We start from the raw sequence: 21,008 nt of genomic DNA on the forward strand, positions 1-21,008 counted from the left end.
GGGTTCCTCCTAATGCAAGACAATGCTAGACCTCATGTGGCTGGAGTGTGTCAGCAGTTCCTGCAAGAGGAAGGCATTGCTGCTATGGACTGGCCCGACCGTTCCCCAGACCTGAATCCAATTGATTACATCTGGGACATCATGTCTCGCTCCATCCACCAACGCCACGTTGCACCACAGACTGTCCAGGAGTTGGCGGATGCTTTAGTCCAGGTCTGGGAGGAGATCCCTCAGGAGACCATCCGCCACCTCATCAGGAGCATGCCCAGGCGTTGTAGGGAGGTCATACAGGCACCTGGAGGCCACACACACTACTGAGCCTCATTTTGACTTGTTTTAAGGACATTACATCAAAGTTGGATCAGCCTGTAGTGTGGTTTTCCACTTTAATTTTGAGTGTGACTCCAAATCCAGACCTCCATGGGTTGATAAATTGGATTTCCATTGATTATTTTTGCGTGATTTTGTTGTCAGCACATTCAACTATGTAAAGAAAAAAGTATTTAATAAGATTATTTCATTCATTCAGATCTAGGATGTGTTGTTTAAGTGTTCCCTTTATTTTCTTGAGCAGTATATTTTGTATTTGATCGTTCAATGTCCCGTCCAGCTGGCGGCGGTAATGTACCATTAACATTGAATGCCAACCGCCGTTTAGCCCCAGAAGCAGAAGAAGAATGAACATGACCGAAGAAGAAGAATCATCTTCAGACGTCAGTTATGTGCGACCCAGCGTGTTCGCTGAAGGACAAGCAGAATCGAGTGGAGGCACGAAATAACTTCAGGTGGCTATGTATCTAAAATTACTGAAACATGTAGCTCATGAAATTCACGACTTTCAGCAATGAATGCCACAATGAGTACTGTATTTACATCGACGCTACGGGCTATGTGGTGCTATTTCTGTCTGGTGTTGTAATGTCGTTAGCTACGAGATGCACACAGTGTTATCACAAGCAGCCAGCCCATTTGGTTCACTATTAGGTAGCTACGATATCAAATTAGCTAGACATAACTTGATACATATATTGTTTAAACGTGAATAGCTTGTTAATGAGTTGAACATGTATACTGTAGGTTACTGCACAGAACGTCGTATCAGTTTGCTAGCTAGCTTACTAGCCGTGTCTAAGCTAACTAGCTAGTGATTTACAGCAGGGTTTCCCAAAATCGGTCCCAGCCCAGTGTTCTCTAGCCCATAAGCAGTTTGTTGCTACTCTGTCATTCAACCTGGTTATTTTACTGACACATGATTAAGTCATTCAACCTAGTAACATGACTGGTATTGTTGTAGGTAGTTAACATATTTATTCAACTGAATAAATGACAGGTTGTAGTTACAGGTCCGGCCCGCCCATTAGGCAGGATTAGGGCAGCAGAGTGAGGTCAGTATTTTCTGACCTAAACTGACCAAGACGCACCTCCAACTGGGTGGGCATAATTTGTGGAACGTTCCAACAGGAATCTGTTCCAAAAAACCCAATGAAATAGACCACTCACTACCCGGTATCTTATTCTGCCGCTATACAACTTTGTATGCGTTGTTTTTTGGCAACCTTGTTATTTACGAAGTATTTGGAATAGATTCCTGTTGGAACGTTCCACAAATTATACCCACCCCTCCAACTATGGGTGGGCGATATATCGAATGAATTAAAACAAATGTTTTTAAGCAATATTCCAAATGCCAGTATGGCAGAAGCAAGGTTTTTTTTGTATTCGTTTTTATGAGCGTTTGTCTGCTTGTTCTCATGTTGTCTCGTTCGCTCCTTCTGTTCTGTGCACCTTCCCATTTACACTGGAGATCTGTTTATAGTGATGAGATGGTCATGTCTCTGTCGTAACGATGGGAGTCTTTGTCCCAAATGCGGGAATACAGCCGACAAGCTTAGATTTAAAATACGCTCATAAAAACGCATTGGGCTTATTTTGGCCAGACTAAAACCTCTCGCTTTGCCTCTTTCTCCCAAGCCCCTACCACTCACAATAACAAAGATGAGAGATCACTTCTTCCTCTCTGACAAGCGGTTTCAACTCGCTATTTGAGGTTTGGTCCAACAGAATTGGTAATATGGAGACATTATTTTGCTGTAATAGAAGTTAGCCTTTTGAATCATCCCCTGTTTGTTTCAACTCCTCACATTTGGAGCAGAGCAGACACTACTAAAACGGATGTACCAATGAACATTAATGCTCAGTTTGTCACGAGCGCGTTAGTTACCATGTATCGCTAGCAGCAATTTAGTCAAATATTGTTATGCTAGCTGTTTAGTCTGTGATTTATACATGTGCAATACGCATAAAACAAGTTTATAAGCAATTGGCAACTCTTCTAATTCTGAGAAATAAGGTAAGCCACTTGATTTCAACATATGAACAAAGTGGACAGGCTAGCATGCTGTTCAAACAGTTTGAGACAGACCGAAGATTTGTTCATAACAATTAAACTGATATGTCTTGTTAGCTATATTCAGAGCTTGTGAAATAATATCTAGATCCAAGTTGGCTAAACTTGAAACATAAATATTAGCTGGCTACTCACTAGCACGTGGGCTTTAGAGATTATGGGACTGGTGTTCATGTTCTATAATGCCTGCTACATTATTGGTTAATGTGCATTATGCATTGTTCTGGTTAAATTTGTTACAAAAAGATAATTTTTTGTAGACAGAGCTGAATGCCAGATCAATGATTGTTGGGGGGATAAAAGCAGGTACAACTATTTTGATAAAATGATTAGTGGGTCTTATGGTTATGGAAGACTATATTCAACCTCGGTATAATTTACCAAGCTCTGAATTCATTATATTATTTCTGACTGTTTAAATGCAGTGTATTTGACCTTTAATTGTTCAACAAAACTTATTTAGAGAACATTTAAAAAATCGAGATGCATATCATGAATTGCCCATAAGTTTGAAAAAAATAAACATATGAGTTTTAGCCCATATCGCCCATCCCTGCCTCCAACACATAACACCTCACAATTCTGCCCAAAGACAATGAAGACTTCTCTGACCTAGTGGTATATGGGCTATTTACGTTAGCGCTGATGCCTCCCATGATAAGCAGTGCCTACTTTGCCAAAGTCAGGCGCAAAATATTTATCTTGTTATTGCACTGTTTCCTCCTGCATGTTGTTGGAAGATCAAATAAGTGAAAGTAATATAAAGATTGGGACAAACAAGTGATGCTTAATGATAATCATAAATGGATTTAATGTGAGCATTTTCTCGAATAAACAAATGACTAGCATGAACATGTTAATTTAACATTTGGAAATGTGAAACCAACCAGACCAAATGGAGAAAGAAAATACAATTTAACAAATAATCACTGCCTGATTCCAACTACAGCTCAGAACTTGGTGAAAATTCCCTAAACATGTTAACAAACACCATATCCTAAAAACAGGAGAAGTCAAAATAAAATGTACAGTATTTAATGAAATTAGGCTACTAAGCTTCCCTCCTTCTCCGTGGGTTTTGTCATGAATCAGTACTACAGGCTAATAAAGACTATGCAACTGCCTGTTTTACAAACGCTACCACATCGATGGGTATTCATACAATTGCATTGTGGGCTGATACCAGGCTACACTAGTCTTGATGGGTAGTATGTTTTACTTTTTGACTCGCCTAGGGCGGCAGAACTGCCAGGACAGGGCCAGTGTAGCTAGCTAACATTATTCTTTCAACCCGGTCTAGGATTCAACCTAATGATGTGCCTGAGACCTTAGTGAATGTTATTCATTCATTCAACCCGGTCTAGGATTAAACCTAATTTTTTTATTTTTTACATTTATTTCACCTTTATTTAACCAGGTAGGCAAGTTGAGAACAAGTTCTCATTTACAATTGCGACCTGGCCAAGATAAAGCAAAGCAGTTCGACAACATACAAAAACACAGAGTTACACATGGAGTAAAACAACATACAATCAATGATACAGTAGAAAAATAAGACTATATACAATGTGAGCAAATGATGTGAGATAAGGGAGGTAAAGGCAAAAAAGGCCATGGTGGCAAAGTAAATACAATATAGCAAGTAAAACATTGGAATGGTAGATTTGTTATTTGAAGAAAGTTCAAAGTTAAAATATAAATAATATGGTGCAAAGGAGCAAAATAAATAAAATAAATAAATACAGTAGGGGAAGAGGTAGTAGTTTGGGCTAAATTATAGATGGGCTATGTACAGGTGCAGTGATCTGGGAGCTGCTCTGACAGCTGGTGCTTATAGTGAGGGAGATAAGTGTTTCCAGTTTCAGAGATTTTTGTAGTTCGTTCCAGTCATTGGCAGCAGAGAACTGGAAGGAGATACGAATGACTAATGATGTGACTGAGACCTTAGTGAATGTTATTCATTTATCCATCAGGGTTTCCTCTGGAGATTGTCGTCATGGCGGTGGCATCTTTGTCCCGGGCTCTGCGCTCGCTGTCCCTCTCCTGGCCGGCTCTATTACAAACCCAGGTAGGCTCTAGTCTCCATATCTAATCAAACAGCGTCATGGTAGACAGTGTGGATATCTATAATAGCTATGTATTGTTTTGTGCTATATACATGATATGTATTGACCAGCTGACTCCTATGAATGTTTAGACAGCAGGACAGAGCATGGTCAGGCAGGACTAAGGCCAGATAGATAAAGTTGAAGTCGGAAGTTTACATTCACTTAGTTTGGAGTCATTAAAACTTGTTTTTCAACCACTCCACAAACTACTTGTTAACAAATGATATTTATGGCAAGTTGGTTAGGACATCAACTTTGTGCATGACACAAGTAATTTTTCCAACCTTTGTTTATAGACAGATTATTTCACTTATAATTCACTGTATCACAATTCCAGTGGGTCAGAAGTTTACATACACTAAGTTGACTGTGCCTTTAAACAGCTTGGAAAATTCCAGAAAATGATGTCATGGCTTTAGAAGCTTCTGATAGGCTAATTGACATAATTTGAGTCAATTGGAGGTGTACCTGTGGATGTATTTCAAGGCCTACCTTCAAACTCAGTGCCTCTTTGGTTGACATCATGGGAAAATCAAAAGAAATCAGCCAAGACCTCAGAACAAAAATTGTTGACCTCCACAAGTCTGGTTCATCTTTGGGAGCAATTTCTAAACGCCTGAAGGTACCACGTTCATCTGTACAAACAATAGTACGCAAGTATAAACACCATGGGACCACGCAGCCGTCATACCACTCAGGAAGGAGACGCGTTCTGTCTCCTAGAGATGAATGTACTTTGGTGCGAAAAGTGCAAATTAATCCCAGAACAGCAGCAAAGGACCTCGTGAAGATGCTGGAGGAAACGGGTACAAAAGTATCTATATCCACAGTAAAACGAATCCAAATCGACATAACCTGAAAGGCCGCTCAGCAAGGAGGAAGCCACTGCTCAAAAAACGCCATAAAAAAGCCAGACTACGGTTTGCAACTGTACATGGGGACAAAGATTGTACTTTTTAGAGAACTGTCCTCTGGTCTGATGAAACCAAAATTGAACTGTTTGGTCATAATGACCATCGTTATGTTTGGAGGAAAAATGGGGACGCTTGCAAGCCGAAGAACACCATCCCAACCGTGAAGCACGGGGGTGGCAGCATCATATTGTGGGGGTGCTTTGCTGCAGGAGGTACTGGCGCACTTCACAAAATAGATGGCATCATGAGGGAGGGAAATTATGTGGATATATTGAAGCAACATCTCAAGACATCAGTCAGGAAGTTAAAGCTTGGTCTCAAATGGGTCTTCCAAATGGACAATGACCCCAAGCAAAATGGCTTAAGGACAACAAAGTCAATGTTTTGGAGTGGCCATCACAAAGCCCTGACCTCAATCCTATAGAACATTTGTGGGCAGAACTGAGAAAGCGTGTGCGAGCAAGGAGGCCTACAAACCTAACTCAGTTACACCAGCTCTGTCAGGAGGAATGGGCCCAAATTCACCCAACTTATTGTGGAAAGCTTGTGGAAGGTTACGTGAAACGTTTGACCCAGGTTAAGCAATTTAAAGGCAATGCCACCATATGCTATTTTAGTGTATGTAAACTTCTGAACCACTGGGAATGTGATGAAAGAAATAAAAGCTGAAATAAATAATTCTCTCTAGTATTATTCTGACATTTGACATTTTTAAAATAAAGTGGTGATCCTAACTGACGTAAGACAGGGAATTTTTACTAGGATTAAATGTTCAGGAAAATGTGAAGCTGAGTTTAAATGTATTTGGCTAAGGTGTATGTAAACTTCTGACTTCAACTGTAGATATACAGTCGTGGCCAAATGTTTTGAATAATACATTATTTTCCACAATTTTTGCTGCTTCAGTGTCTTTAGATATTTTTGTCAGATGTTACTATTTCATTCTTAGGGAGGAGGCTTCTAATGTTAACATGCATGAAACCAAGGCTTTTATGGTTACAGAAGTCAACAAATGAGAGCGCCTGGGGACACACAGGGCCTGGGTTAACCTCTACATCACCAGAGGAACAGAGGAGGAGTAGGTTAAGGTTACGGCTAAAGGCTATAAGAACTGGCCATCTAGTACGGTAGAACAGAGAGTAAAAGGAGCAGATTCCTGGGCACGGTAGAATAGATTCAATGCATAATGTACAGACAAAGGTATGGTAGAATGTGAATACAGTGGAGCTATCGTCTCTAGAAATATAATTTAAACCAGGTGAGGTCACCGCATGTGTGGGAGGTGGAACTAAAGGGTTAACTAAGGCGTATTGAGCAGGGCTGGAGGCTCTACAGTGAAATAAGGCAATAATTACTAACCAAAACAGCAATGGACAAGGCATATTGACGTTAGGGAGAGGCATGCGTAGCCAAGTGATCATAGGAGTCCAGTGAGTGGCTTCAGGCAGCTAGCGGGCCGGGGATAGTAAGCTAGCAGAAGGGCCTTTTGAGGGGTTTCGCGATGGAAGAAAGTCTGTTGTGGCCCCCTCGTGCTGTGACGTCGTCAGACAGATCAGCAGGGCCCCGTGTGGTAAATCAGGCCTCTTAAGCTAACAGTCTGATGTGCTGTAGACAGCTAGCGGGCTGCGGCTAGCAGGCTAGCGGGTGGGCATTCAGGGGACGTTGCGACAGAGGAGTCAGTTGAGAAAAACCCTCGGGCGGAATTACGTTGGTAGTCCAGTCGTGATGTGTCGGCGGGGGTCCAGGTATTGTAGCCCAAGGACTGGCTGATGGGCCTCTTCAGCTTGCCAGGAGATGGGCCTAGCAATGGCTAACTGACTACTACCTAGTTGCCAGTTAGCTGGCTTGCTTTTGATGGTTCTTAAGTATTAAAAATAGCAGATCCGTACTACATTGGGTGAGGAAGGGTTGCAGGAGAGTATATTCAGTCCGTAGATGGAAAGTGATATTAAAAAAATATATATATGAAGAAAAAAAATATTTACACAATATTTTCCAATTTAGATGGTTTGGGATGAGTTGGACCGCAGAGTGAAGGAAAAGCAGCCAACAAGTGCTCAGCATATGTGGGAACTCCTTCAAGACTGTTGGAAAAACTGCTTTGTTGGTTAAAAGCTTGTAAGCAAGCATTTCACTGAAAGGTCAACACCTGTTGTATTTGGCGCATGTGACAAACAAGATTGAATTTGAGGTGAAGTTGGTTGAGTGTGTAAAGCTGTCATCAAGGCAAATGTGTTTAACACTTTTTTTGGTTACTACATGATTTCATATGTGTTATTTAATAGTTTGTCTTAACTATTATTCTACAATGTAGAAAATAGTAAAATAGTAAAAATAGAGAAATCCTTGTCCAAACTTTTTACTGTGTGTGTGTGAGTGAGTGAGTATTTGGAAAGTATTCAGACCCCTTGACTTTTTCTACTTTTTTTTACATTACAGCCTTATTCTAAAATTTTATTAAATAGTTTTTTTCCCCTCATCAATCTACACACAATACCCCATAATGAAAAGCCAAAACAGGTTTAGAAATTTTTGCAAATGTATTACAAATAAAAACATCACATTTACTTAAGTATTCAGACCCTTTACTCAGTACTTTGTTGAAGCACCTTTGGCAGCGATTACAGCCTTGAGTCTTCTTGGGTATGACGCTACAAGCTTGGCACACCTGTATTTGGGGAGTTTCTCCCGTTCTTCTCTGCAGATTCTCTCAAGCTCTGTCAGGTTGGATGGGGAGCGTCGCTGCACAGCTATTTTCAGGTCTCTCCAGATATGTTCGATCGGGTTCAAGTCCGGTCTCTGGATGGGCAACTCAAGGACATTCAGAGACTTGTCCCAAAGCCATTCCTGCATTGTCTTGGCTGTGTGCTTAGGGTTGTTGTCGTGTTGGAAGGTGAACCTTCGCCCCAGTCTGAAGTCCTGAGCGCTCTGGAGAAGGTTTTCATCAAGGATCTCTTCGTACTTTGCTCCATTCATCTTTCCCTCGATCCAAACTATTCTCCCAGTCCCTGCCACTGTAGAACATCCACACATCATGATGCTGCCACCAACATGCTTCACCGTAGGGATGGTGCCAGGTTTCCTCCAGACGTGACGCTTGGCTTTCAGGCCAAAGAGTTCAATCTTGATTTCACCAAACCAGAGAATCTTGTTTCTCATGGTCTGAGATTCTACGTGCCTTTTGGCAAACTCCAAGTGGACTGTCATTTGCTGTTTACTGAGGAGTGGCTTCCGTCTGGCCACTCTACCATAAAGGCCTGATTGGTGGAGTGCTGCAGAGATGGTTGTCCTTCTGGAAGGTTCTCCCATCTCCACAAAGGAACTTGAGTGCTCTGTCAGTGACCATCGGGTTCTTGGTCACCTTCCTTACAAAGGCCTTTCTCCCCTGATTGTTCAGTTTGGCTGGGCGGCCAGCTCTAGGAAGAACCTTGGTGGTTCCAAACTTCTTCCATTTAAGAATGTTGGGAGGCCAGTGTGTTCTTAGAGACCTTCAATGCTGCAGAAATGTTTTGGTACCCTTCCCCACATCTGTGCCTCGACACAATCCTGTTTTGGAACTCTACGGACAATTCCTTTGACCTCATGGCTTGGTTTTTGCTCTGACATGCACTGTCAAGTGTGGGACCTTGTATAGACAGGTGTGTGTGTGCCTTCCCAAATCATGTCCAATCAGTTGAAATGACCACTGGTGGACTCATATCAAGTTGTAGAAACATCTCAAGGATGCTCAATGGAAAAAGGATGCACCTGAGCTCAATTTCGAGTCTCATAGCAAAGGGTCTGAATACTTTTATGTAAATAAGGTATTCTGTTTATTTTTAATACATTTGCAAACATTTCTATAAAAAGTTTTTGCTTTGTCATTATGGGTTGTGTAGATTGATGAAAAACATGTTATTTTCTCCATTTTTAGAATTAGGCTGTAACTTAACAAAATGTAGAAAAAGTCAAGGGTGTGAATACTTTCCAAATGCACTGTTTGTTGTTCATAGACAGCAGGACAGACGCTGCTCCGGGCCCAGACCAGCTCCATGTTTCCCCCTCTAACCTGCTCTGGGTGGAGAGGCTTCCTGACTACAGCCTGTCTGGAGCAGAACAGAAACGCATGGAAACAGAGGGAGAAATACACCATTAGACCTATAGGCATGAAGAAGACTGGAGGCAGAGATCACTCTGGTAACCCATAATACACCATCAGACAGACTAACCCCTACCTACATCCTATGTATAGTACACCATCAGACAGTGAGACTGACTGGGACAGACATACCATTGGTTGAGCTATATTTCCCTCCTAACCAATAGGGAGGGTTCGTACACATGGCATTGGAGGAGGCCATAAACAGAGATACCGTTGGATTGACTTCCAGCGTCTCCGCTATGAACCAGGCAGAGAGGAGCAGACCTTCGAGGAGAGGGTGATGGAGGTCCGGTATGACCCCTGCAGGTACGAGAATTACTCTTAACCTAACCCCCGTTGGTGGCCCCCACCCAACCCCCGTTGGTGGCCCCCACCCAACCCCCGTTGGTGGCCCCCACCCAACCCCCGTTGGTGGCCCCCACCCAACCCCCGTTGGTGGCCCCCACCCAACCCCCGTTGGTGGCCCCCACCCAACCCCCGTTGGCACTATCAACAAGGCAGGTCCTACAGGCCCTAGTTTTGTCGCACCTGGACTACTGTTCAGTAGTGTGGTCAGGTGCCACAAAGAGGGACTTAAGAAAATTGCAATTGTCTCAGAACAGGGCAGCACAGCTGGCCCTTGGATGTATGCAGAGAGAAAGCATGAATAATATACATGTCAATCTCTCCTGGATCAAAGTGGAGGAGAGATTGACTTCATCACTACTTGTATATGTCAGAGGTATTGACATGTTGAATGCACCAAGCTGTTTGTTTTAACTACTAGCACACAGCTCAGACACCCATGCATACCCCACAAGACATGCCACCAGAGGTCTCTTCACAGTCCCCAAGTCCCGAATAGACTAGGGGAGGTGCACAGTACTAAATAGAGCAGTGACTACGTGGAACTCGGGTAACTGATGCAAGCTGCAAGCAGTAGAATCAGATTTAAAAAACAAATACCGTAATTTCCGGACTATAAGCCGCTACTTTTTTCCCACACTTTGAACCTCGCGGCTTAAACAATGACGCGGCTAATATATGGATTTTTCCTGCTTTCAAAAAAAAAAAAAACATTCTCTGACGTGCTCAGTTTTTTGGCGGCATGAAGCTTTCATTAGACCAATGAAATTGCCGAACGGGTTAAGGTCAAACAACTTTTTTGTTTACTGTTTAGATTAAATCGAGCGCTCTCAAACTTCCCATCATTCTGATTACGGTAGTCATTTTGTCACCCTCATCATGGCAAAGACACGGAGAAATGCATATGATGCAGCTTTCAAGTTGAAGGCGATTGATCTGGCTGTTGGAAAAGGAAATAGAGCTGCTGCACGGGAGCTTGGTCTGGAGCAATGACTTTCTTGGTAGGCTACTGTTTACTGCAAATCTTTTGTTACAAGCCGTGTTTTGTTAAAACCTGTGTAAAGTTCATTTGTTTCAATGTACCGGTAGGCACCTGCGGCTTATAGACATGTGCGGCTTATTTATGTTAAAAATAATATATTTTTTTAAATTCAGTGGGTGCGGCTTATATTCGGGTGCGCTCAATAGTCCGGAAATTACGGTACACCTTATGGAACAGCGGGGACTGTGAAGCAACACAGGCACAGACACACACACACACACACACACACACATGGATTTTGTGTTGTAGAGTAGGGGCCTGAGGGCACAGACTTAGTGTGTTGTGAAATCTGTTATGAATTTATTGTAATGTTTTTGAAATTGTATAACTGCCTTAATTCTGCCGGACCCCAGGAAGAGTAGCAACTGCCTTGGCAGTACATCACTGGGGCCAAGCTTCCTGCCATCCAGGACCTCTATATCAGGCGGTGTCAGAGGAAGGCACTAAAAATTGTCAGACTCCAGCCACCCTAGTCATAGACTGTTCTTTCTGCTACCGCACGGCAATCGGTACCGGAGCGCCAAGTTGAGGTCCAAAAGGCTTAACAAGTACTACCCCCAAGCCATCAGACTCCTGAACAGCTAATTAAGGGCTACCCAGACTCCTCTTTTACGCTGCTGCTGCTCTGTTTTATAATCTATGCATAGTCACTTTAACTCTACCTACATGTACATATTATCTCGACGATCCAGTGCCCCCACACATTGACTCTGTACCGGTACCCCTGTATATAGCCTGGCTTGTTATTTTGCTACTTTTTAATTATTAGTTTTTGTCCTTACATTTACATTTACATTTAAGTCATTTAGCAGACGCTCTTATCCAGAGCGACTCCTTCACTCTGCGGTCCAACTCATCCCAAACCATCTCAATTTGGTTGAGGTCGGGGGATTTTGGAGGCCAGGTCATCTGATGCAGCACTCATCACTCTCCTTGGTCAAATAGCCCTTACACAGTCTGGAGGTGTGTTGGGTCATTGTCCTGTTGAGAAACAAGTGATAGTCCCTCTAAACGCAAACCAGATGGGATGGTATACTGCTGCAGAATGCTGTGGTAGCCATGCTGGTTAAGTGTGCCTTGAATTCTAAATAAATCAGTGTCGCCAGCAAAGCACCATCACACCACCACCTCCATGCTTTATGGTGGGAAATACACATGCGGAGATCATCCGTTCACCCACACCGCGTCTCACAAAGACACATGGTTGGAACCAAAAATGTCCAATTTGTACTCCAAACCAAAGGACAAATTTCCACCAGTCTAATGTCCATTGGTCGTGTTTCTTGGCCCAAGCAAGTTTCTTCTTATTGGTGTCCTTTAGTACTGGTTTCTTTGCAGCAATTTGACCAAAAAGGCCTGATTTCACAGTCTCTGAACAGTTGATGTTGAGATATCTGTTACTTGAACTCTGTGAAGCATTTATTTGGGCTGCAATTTCTGAGTCTGGTAACTGATGAACTTATCCTCTGCAGCAGAGGTAACTCTGGGTCTTCCATTCCTGTTGCGGTCCTCAGGAGAGCCAGTTTCATCATAGCGCTTGATGGTTTTTGCGACTGCACTTGAAACTTTCAAAGTTCTTGAAATTTTCCGTGTTGACTGAACATGTCTTAAAGTATTGATGGACTGTCGTTTCGCTTTGCTTATTTGAGCTGTTCTTGACATTATATAGACTTGGTCTTTTACCAAATAGGGCTATCTTCTGTATACCACCTCTACCTTGTCACAACACAACTGATTGGCTCAAATGCATTAAGAAGGAAAGAAATTCCACAAATTAACTTTTAACAAGGCACACCTGTTAATTGAAATGCGTTCCAGGTGACTACCTCATGAAGCTGGTTGATAGAATGCCAAGAGTGTGCAAAGCTGTCATCAAGGCAAAGGGTGGCTATTTGAAGAATCTCAAATATAAAATATATTGTTTAACACTTTTTTGATTACTACATGATTCCGTATGTGTAATTTGACAGTTTTGATGTCTTCACTATTATTATACAATGTAGAAAATAGTAAAAATAAAGAAAAACCCTTGAATGAGTAGGTGTTCTAAAACTTTTGATCGGTAGTGTAGGTACATGGAAGAAAATGGCGCCGGAAGAAATGGCAGCAGTTTTACGGGCGCCCAAACAATTGTGCTATTATGGTTTTTTTTAACACTTTTTTTTGGTACTACATGTGTTATTTCAGAGTTTTGATGTCTTCACTATTATTCTACAATGTAGAAAATAAACTCAGCAAAAAAAGAAACAGACCTTTTTCACGTCCCTGTCTTTCAAAGATCATTTGTAAAAATCAAAGATCTTCATTGTAAAGGTTTTAAACACGGTTTCCCATGCTTGTTCAATGAACCATAAACAATTCATGAACATGCACCTGTGGAACAGTCATTAAGACACTAACAGCTTACAGATAGGCAATTAAGGTCACAGTTATGAAAACTTAGGACACTAAAGAGGTCTTCCTACTGACTCTGAAAAACACCAAAAGAAAGATGCCCAGGGTCCCTGCTCATCTGCGTGAACATGCCTTAGGCATGCTGCAAGGAGGCATGAGGACTGCAAATGTGGCCAGGGCAATAAATTGCAATGTCCGTACTATGAGGCGCCTAAGACAGCGCTACAGGGAGACAGGACGGATAGCTGATCGTCCTCGCAGTGGCAGACCACGTGTAATCACACCTGCGGGACAGGTACAGGATGGCAACAACAACTGCCCGAGTTACACCAGGAATGCACAATCCCTCCATCAGTTCTCAGACTGTCCTCAATAGGCTGAGAGAGGCTGGACTGAGGGCTTGTAGGCCTGTTGTAAGGCAGGTCCTCACCAGACATCATCGGCAACAACGTTGCCTATGGGCACAAATCCACCGTTGCTGGACCAGACAGGACTGGAAAAAAGTGCTCTTCACTGACGAGTCGGGGTTTTGTCTCACCAGGGGTGATGGTCGGATTCGCATTTATCGTTGAAGGAATGAGCGTTACATCGAGGCCTGTACTCTGGAGCGGGATCGATTTGGAGGTGGAGGGTCCGTCATGGTCTGGGGCGGTGTGTCACAGCATCATCGGACTGAGCTTGTTGTCATTGTAGGCAATCTCAACGCTGTGCGTTACAGGGAAGACATTCTCCTCCCTCATGTGGTACCCTTCCTGCAGGCTCATCCTGACATGACTCTCCAGCATGACAATGCCACCAGCCATACTGCTCGTTCTGTGCGTGATTTCCTGGAGGACAGGAATGTCAGTGTTCTGCCATGGCCAGCGAAGAGCCCAGATCTCAATCCCATTGAGCACGTCTGGGACCTGTTGGATCGGAGGGTGAGGGCTAGGGCCATTTTCCCCCAGAAATGTCTGGGAATTTGCAGATTCCTTGGTGGAAGAGTGGGGTAACATCCCACAGCAAGAACTGACAAATCTGGTGCAGTCCATGAGGAGGAGATGCACTGCAGTACTTAATGCAGCTGGTGGCCACACCAGATACTGACTGACTTTTGATTTTGACCCCCCAGACCCTTTGTTCAGGGACACATTATTCAATTTCTGTTAGTCACATGTCTGTTGAACATGTTCAGTTTGTCTGTTGTTGAATGTTGTTATATTCATACAAATATTTGCACGTTTAAATTTGCTGAAAATAAATGCAGTTGACAGTGAGAAGACATTTCTTTTTTTGCTGAGTTTAGGAAAAATAAAGAAAAACCCTTGAATGAGTATGTTTTCTAAAACTTTTGACCTGTAGTGTATCTACTGGTCTTTTTCTATGTGAATCTAGAAGACGTTCGCTGTCTAAGTGATCTATTGGTCTTTCGTAACAGATCTGCAGAAATAGCTCTGGTGGCAGGAGGCAAGAGGAAGCGTTGGATTATTGCTACAGAGAACATGCAAGTTGGAGACCTCATTAAAACCTCTGGGACTATCGGCCGCATGGCAGGTAAGACCTCCATCCAAACCCTAGCTGCTGCACTTTGGAAGCTTCAGTCAAGCCTCCTGCCTTTTTTTATTTGTTTTATTTTATCCTTAATTTACCAGGTAAGTTGACTGAACACATTCTCATTTACAGCAACAATGGGAGAATAGTTACAGGGGAGAGGAAGGGGGATGAATGAGCCAATTCTAGGCTAGGGAAGATTTGGTGGCCATGATGGCCAGATTGGGAATTTAGCCCGTGCTAGACCCACCTGTCCTCTCCACAAGATAATGGAGCTGTTTCTAACCCACCTGTCCTCTCCACAAGATAATGGAGCTGTTTCTAACTTACCTGTCCTCTCCACAAGATAATGGAGCTGTTTCTAACCCACCTGTCCTCCACAAGATAATGGAGCTGTTTCTAACCCACCTGTCCTCTCAAGATAATGGAGCTGTTTCTAACCCACCTGTCCTCTCAAGATAATGGAGCTGTTTCTAACCCACCTGTCCTCCATAAGATAATGGAGCTGTTTCTGTTTCTGTCATGATGTCTTCTAGTTTCGGCTAAAGAAGGAGACTCGTTCCCCCTGGGAGCTCTTCCTGTTGGAACTCTGGTCAACAACCTGGAACTGTATCCTGGGAAAGGAGCCACCTACATCCGTGCTGCAGGTAACCTTTACCCCTAACCCCTGACCTTTAACCCCTGATCCCTATCCATGCTGCAGGTAACCTTTACCCCTAACCACTAACCCCTGATCCCTATCCGTGCTGCAGGTAACCTTTACCACTGACCTCTATCCCCTGATCCCTATCCGTGCTGCAGGTAACCTTTACCCCTAACCACTAACCCCTGATCCCTATCCGTGCTGCAGGTAACCTTTACCCCTAACCACTGACCTCTATCCCCTGATCCCTATCCGTGCTGCAGGTAACCTTTACCCCTAACCACTAACCCCTGATCCCTATCCGTGCTGCAGGTAACCTTTACCCCTAACCACTGACCTCTATCCCCTGATCCCTATCCATGCTGCAGGTAACCTTTACCCCTAACCACTCTCCTCTATCCCCTGATCCCTATCCGTGCTGCAGGTAACCTTTACCCCTAACCACTAACACCTGATCCCTATCCGTGCTGCAGTTGAACAATCTCCTTCTCATACATTAGAAGTGGAATAATAATAATTACTCTGATCACTATTGAGAAATGATATTGAGTCTGATCACTATTGAAACAGTTTTATTGTGGTTGTAGGTACGAGTGGAGTGTTACTTCGTAAAGTCAACGGAACAGCGATTGTACAGCTGCCATCTAAACAGCAGATTCAGGTGAGATTACTGTCGGTCGGAACAGGTGAGATTACTGTCGGTCGGAACAGGTGAGATTATTGTCGGTCGGAACAGGTGAGATTATTGTCGGTCGGAACAGGTGAGATTACTGTCGGTCGGAACAGGTGAGATTACTGTCGGTCGGAACAGGTGAGATTACTGTCGGTCGGAACAGGTGAGATTACTGTCGGTCGGAACAGGTGAGATTACTGTCGGTCGGAACAGGTGAGATTACTGTCCATCTAAACAGCAGATTCAGGTGAGATTACTGTCGGTCGGAACAGGTGAGATTATTGTCGGTTGGAACAGGTGAGATTACTGTCCATCTAAACAGCAGATTCAGGTGAGATTACTGTCGGTCGGAACAGGTGAGATTACTGTCGGTCGGAACGATTACTGTCGGTCGGAACAGGTGAGATTACTGTCCATCTAAACAGCAGATTCAGGTGAGATTACTGTCTATCTAAACAGCAGATTTGGGTAATATTATCACTGTTGTCTTCTGGTTTGTTGTCTTCTGGTTTGGCTGTCTGTAGCCTCGTTTACACTTTACGTTACCGTGAGTCTCGTCATCTGATCATTAAGATCCAATCTCTATCTGATCAACGTTTGTTGCATCTAAACATTGTCTTTTATCCTTCCACTGTGTCTGCATTTGGACCAGATTATCTGGTGCTTCCCTTAATTAATACATATTATTTCAAAATGATATCAATGTATTTATTTTAAGACAATTACTGATGTCATAAATCAATGATTTTAGAGGCCTGTATGATGATTTTAAATGGTTTGACCATCTGTTTACACTGACTGCACCTCACCAGATCTAGAAGCTGGTGCTCTGACTGCACCTCACCAGATCTAGAAGCTGGTGCTCTGACTGCACCTCACCAGATCTAGAAGCTGATGCTCTGACTGCACCTCACCAGATCTAGATTCTAGAAGCTGATGCTCTGACTGCACCTCACCAGATCTAGATTCTAGAAGCTGATGCTCTGACTGCACCTCAGCAGATCTAGAAGCTGGTGCTCTGACTGCACCTCACCAGATCTAGAAGCTGGTGCTCTGACTGCACCTCACCAGATCTAGAAGCTGGTGCTCTGACTGCACCTCACCAGATCTAGAAGCTGGTGCTCTGACTGCACCTCACCAGATCTAGAAGCTGGTGCTCTGACTGCACCTCACCAGATCTAGAAGCTGGTGCTCTGACTGCACCTCACCAGATCTAGAAGCTGGTGCTCTGACTGCACCTCACCAGATCTAGAAGCTGATGCTCTGACTGCACCTCAGCAGATCTAGAAGCTGATGCTCTGACTGCACCTCAGCAGATCTAGATTCTAGAAGCTGATGCTCTAACTGCACCTCACCAGCTCTTGTCTTCTGTTTCCAGGTGATTGAGACATGCATGGTCACAGTGGGACGGGTGTCCAACATCGATCACAACAAACGGATCATTGGTAAAGCTGGCAGGAACCGTTGGCTCGGCATCCGGCCCTCCAGCGGCTTGTGGAAGAGGAAAGGCGGCTGGGCCGGACGCAAGATCAAACCACTACCCCCCATGAAGAGTTATATTAACCTGCCTTCAGTGTCTGCCAACTAAACATGTGCTAAACTCTGTATGCAACAGGACTAGCATGGCAGGAGACGCCACCGCTTCTCTCTCTTTTTAGATCGATCAGAGGCAGTGATGTTAATGGACAGAGCTGTCTTTGTCAGTGATTACTCTGTAAGATACTTAGTGATTTCAGTTATGCAGTCTCGTGACAATGTTTTGGTCTGTTATGACATGGATTTTGTGAAATGAAATTATGTAACTGTCTGAAGTGTTGGTAGAGAATGAGGCTTGGGAAGTAGACAAGGTTCCAAACTTTATTAAACACAGCTCCTCCTGGGGAGAGCATGGAAGGAAACCAAACAATAAAACACATTTACATCCATAGTGAAACATTCAAAGGTTAACCCATGTTTTTTACATTTACATCATTTAGCAGACGCTCTTATCCAGAGCGACTTACGATATTTTCTTAAATGGTATTTAAAAATGTCATATCTGTTAAAACAAGGTTTGTGCAAAGACACCTGGGAGGCTTTTTCAAAAGCGGATGAATAAGTTGCTAGACTGGTTGTCAGGATATTTAGGGAAGTTGGCTAAGACCTGCTGGAGTTGGGCTTAACAGCCTCCTATTAAAGTTATTCCATACATACATAGTGGTCTATTATAGAGTTGGGCTTAACAACAGCCTCCTATTAAAGTTATTCATACATACATAGTGGTCTATTAGGGTTAGGGGTTAGGTTAGGGTTAGGGGTTGGGGTTAGGGGTTGGGGTTAGGGTGGGTGGGTTAGGGTTAGGGGGGTTAGGGTTAGGTTTAAGAAAAAATTGCCCTTCAGAAGGACCAAGTACACGGGCACATGTTCTCTATTTCTATTTCTCCTATTGATACATTATAAAAGTTACAATTGGGCTCTCCTACTTTTGTTTCAGGCCTGTGGGATTCCTAATGTCCACTTTTTGAGTCCCAGGGGGTTAGACTTAGAGTTGAGGTTAGATTCGAGACTTAAGTTCAAATTAAGGTTGGTATCGGGGTCATGGTTCAGGGATTGAGGTGGGGTTAAGATTAGAATTGGGGTTGGAATTAGGACTGAGGTTATTATCCAAGTTGAGATAGGTTTAGGATTGGGGTTAAGATTATAGCTCGGGTTGGGATTGCTCCAGTTCCAGGTGGGGTTAAGGTTAGGGTTTGAGTAAGGATCAAGGTTACAATCCAGGTTGGGGTTAAGGTTATAGTTAGGGTACACCAAGGGATTAGACTTAGGGTTAGAGTTAAGTTTAAAGCTGACATTCAGGTTATGATCAAGGTTAGGTTTAGGATTGGGGTTAAGATTAAGGTTGGAGCTACGGTTGGAATTAGGGTTAAGGTTATGATCAAGGTTAGGATTAGGATTGGGGTTAAGGTTAGAACTAGGGTTGGGATTGCTCCAGTTAAAAGTAAAGTTAAGGTTAGGATTCAGGTTAAGGTCAGGGTTCAGGTTAGAATTAAGGTTACAGTCCAAGTTAAGGTTAAGTTTAAAATTAAGGTTATGGTTAGGATGAACCAAGGGGTTAGGTTTAGGGTTAGGTTTGAGACTGGGATTAGGGTTAAGGTTATGATCCAGGTTAAGGTTAGGTTCAGAATTAGGGTTAAGGTTAGAACTAGGGTTGAGATTGCTAGAGTTAAAGGTGAGGTTAAGGTTAGAGTTAAGGTTAAGGTCAGGATTTGGTTTAGGATTAAGGTTACCTTCAAGGTTAAGGTTATCAAGGTTAAGTTTAGGTTTAGGATTGGGATTAATGTTAGAGCTGGAATTGAAATTGCTCCGGTTAAGGTTAAAATTTCGATTCAGGTCAGGGTTAAGGTTAAGATTAGGATTATAGTCAAGGTTAGGTTAAGTTTTGGATTAGGGTTGAGGTTATAGTTAAAATAAACTGGGGTTAGGATAGTTCAGGTTAATGTTCAGATCAGGGTTAGAAAAGTTTAGATCTCTAATACTTTTCATTAAGGCCTGTAGGATTACAAGTACCCAATTTTTTTATCCAACACCGCTCCTTGACCTGTCTGTGTTTTAGCGACCACCCCTGGTTAGATTCCAACCCTGCTATTCTCAACTGAGCTACTGGATGAGATCTAAAGTGGATGTATAGTGTGGTTTTAACCGACTCCTTACTTATATGATAGAGATGTTGTTTGAGTCTGGCTTCCAAGGAGTTCCTAGTTTCTCCAATATACCATTTTCCACATTGTAGACATTCAATTCCATATACAATGTTGGTGGTCTTCAGTTGCAATACCTCCCATACTGGAGCCCCTAGACCCGACCATTTATTCTGAATGTATTTCACTTGTCTAAAATGTGATCCACTCCACCCCGGCTTCTCCCTGAAACCAGAGTGTACCAGCACATCTTTCAAGTTTTTATTTCGCCGATATGCTGATATTACTCTGAACTGTTGGAGAATCTCCACCTCCTCCCTCGTCTGCTCAAAATGATCCTTCACTATGGAGTTAAACCTCATAGAAGACTGTGAATATGTGGTGACAAATGGAATAATACAATCATCATTACTGGTCCTACCATATATAGGTTCCGTTACAAACATATTGTTCACCTCTGCTCTTATAGTGCGGAGGAAATGTTTTGAGTATCCTCTGGGTCTGAGAGCCTTAAAAAGAATTCCTGTAGCCTCTTGAACATGGTTTCCCTGTGTACAGATCCTATTAAATCTAATAAGCTGCGATTTTATCAACCCCCTGTATGTGTGTTTTGGATGAAAACTAGATTTATGTAAGAGGGAATGGGTGTCCGTAGGTTTAAAATAAACCTTTGTTGCTAATCGCTTCAGGTTATCACTCCCCTCTACAAAAAATAACTCGGTGTCCAAAAATTCTATTCGTTCCGGCTGCACATTGTGTTTTATCGTAATTGACGGATGATGTGTATTCAGAATCTTCACAAATTCCATAAAATCCGAGAGTGAGTATGTCCATAACCCAAATATATCATCTAGATACCGCAGATACAAAATTGGAAGCTTAGTACATTTGGGGAAGACTGATTGTTCCCATTCTGCCATATAAATATTTGCATAGGACGGGGCAAACTTCTTCCCCATAGCTGTACCATGGATTTGAAGAAACCAATTAGAATTAAATTCAAAGTCATTTCTTATTAGACTGAGTTCCAATAATTGTAGCAACGCCCCATCTGGTCTATCTAGGTCTGGATATTTATGGAAAATGTTTTTGATCGCTCTAAGACCCAAGTTGGTATCAATGTTGGTATACAAT

The 21,008-nt window shown here is 42.9% G+C and overlaps 1 protein-coding gene across 1 annotated transcript; it reads left to right on the plus strand.

Annotated features, from left to right (window-relative positions):
- Positions 1-680: 680 nt before the first annotated feature.
- Positions 681-18,385, plus strand: mrpl2 (mitochondrial ribosomal protein L2). The gene is made up of 8 exons (XM_029765672.1): positions 681-785; positions 4,381-4,475; positions 9,422-9,605; positions 9,735-9,876; positions 14,769-14,884; positions 15,418-15,528; positions 16,112-16,185; positions 17,576-18,385. The coding sequence occupies exons 2-8, from the start codon at positions 4,404-4,406 to the stop codon at positions 17,783-17,785; spliced, it is 909 nt and encodes a 302-aa protein (XP_029621532.1). The 5' UTR covers positions 681-785; positions 4,381-4,403; the 3' UTR covers positions 17,786-18,385.
- Positions 18,386-21,008: the final 2,623 nt, after the last annotated feature.

Source organism: Salmo trutta, chromosome 10 (assembly GCF_901001165.1).
Source record: "Salmo trutta chromosome 10, fSalTru1.1, whole genome shotgun sequence".
NCBI classification, from domain to species: Eukaryota; Metazoa; Chordata; class Actinopteri; order Salmoniformes; family Salmonidae; genus Salmo; species Salmo trutta.

Coding starts and splice junctions, on each gene's coding strand:
- mrpl2 (XM_029765672.1), top strand. CDS start 4,404: ATGGCGGTGGCATCTTTGTCCCGGGCTCTGCGCTCGCTGTCCCTCTCC. Junction 14,885..15,417: donor GACTATCGGCCGCATGGCAG/GTAAGACCTCCA, acceptor GATGTCTTCTAG/TTTCGGCTAAAGAAGGAGAC. Junction 15,529..16,111: donor CACCTACATCCGTGCTGCAG/GTAACCTTTACC, acceptor TTGTGGTTGTAG/GTACGAGTGGAGTGTTACTT.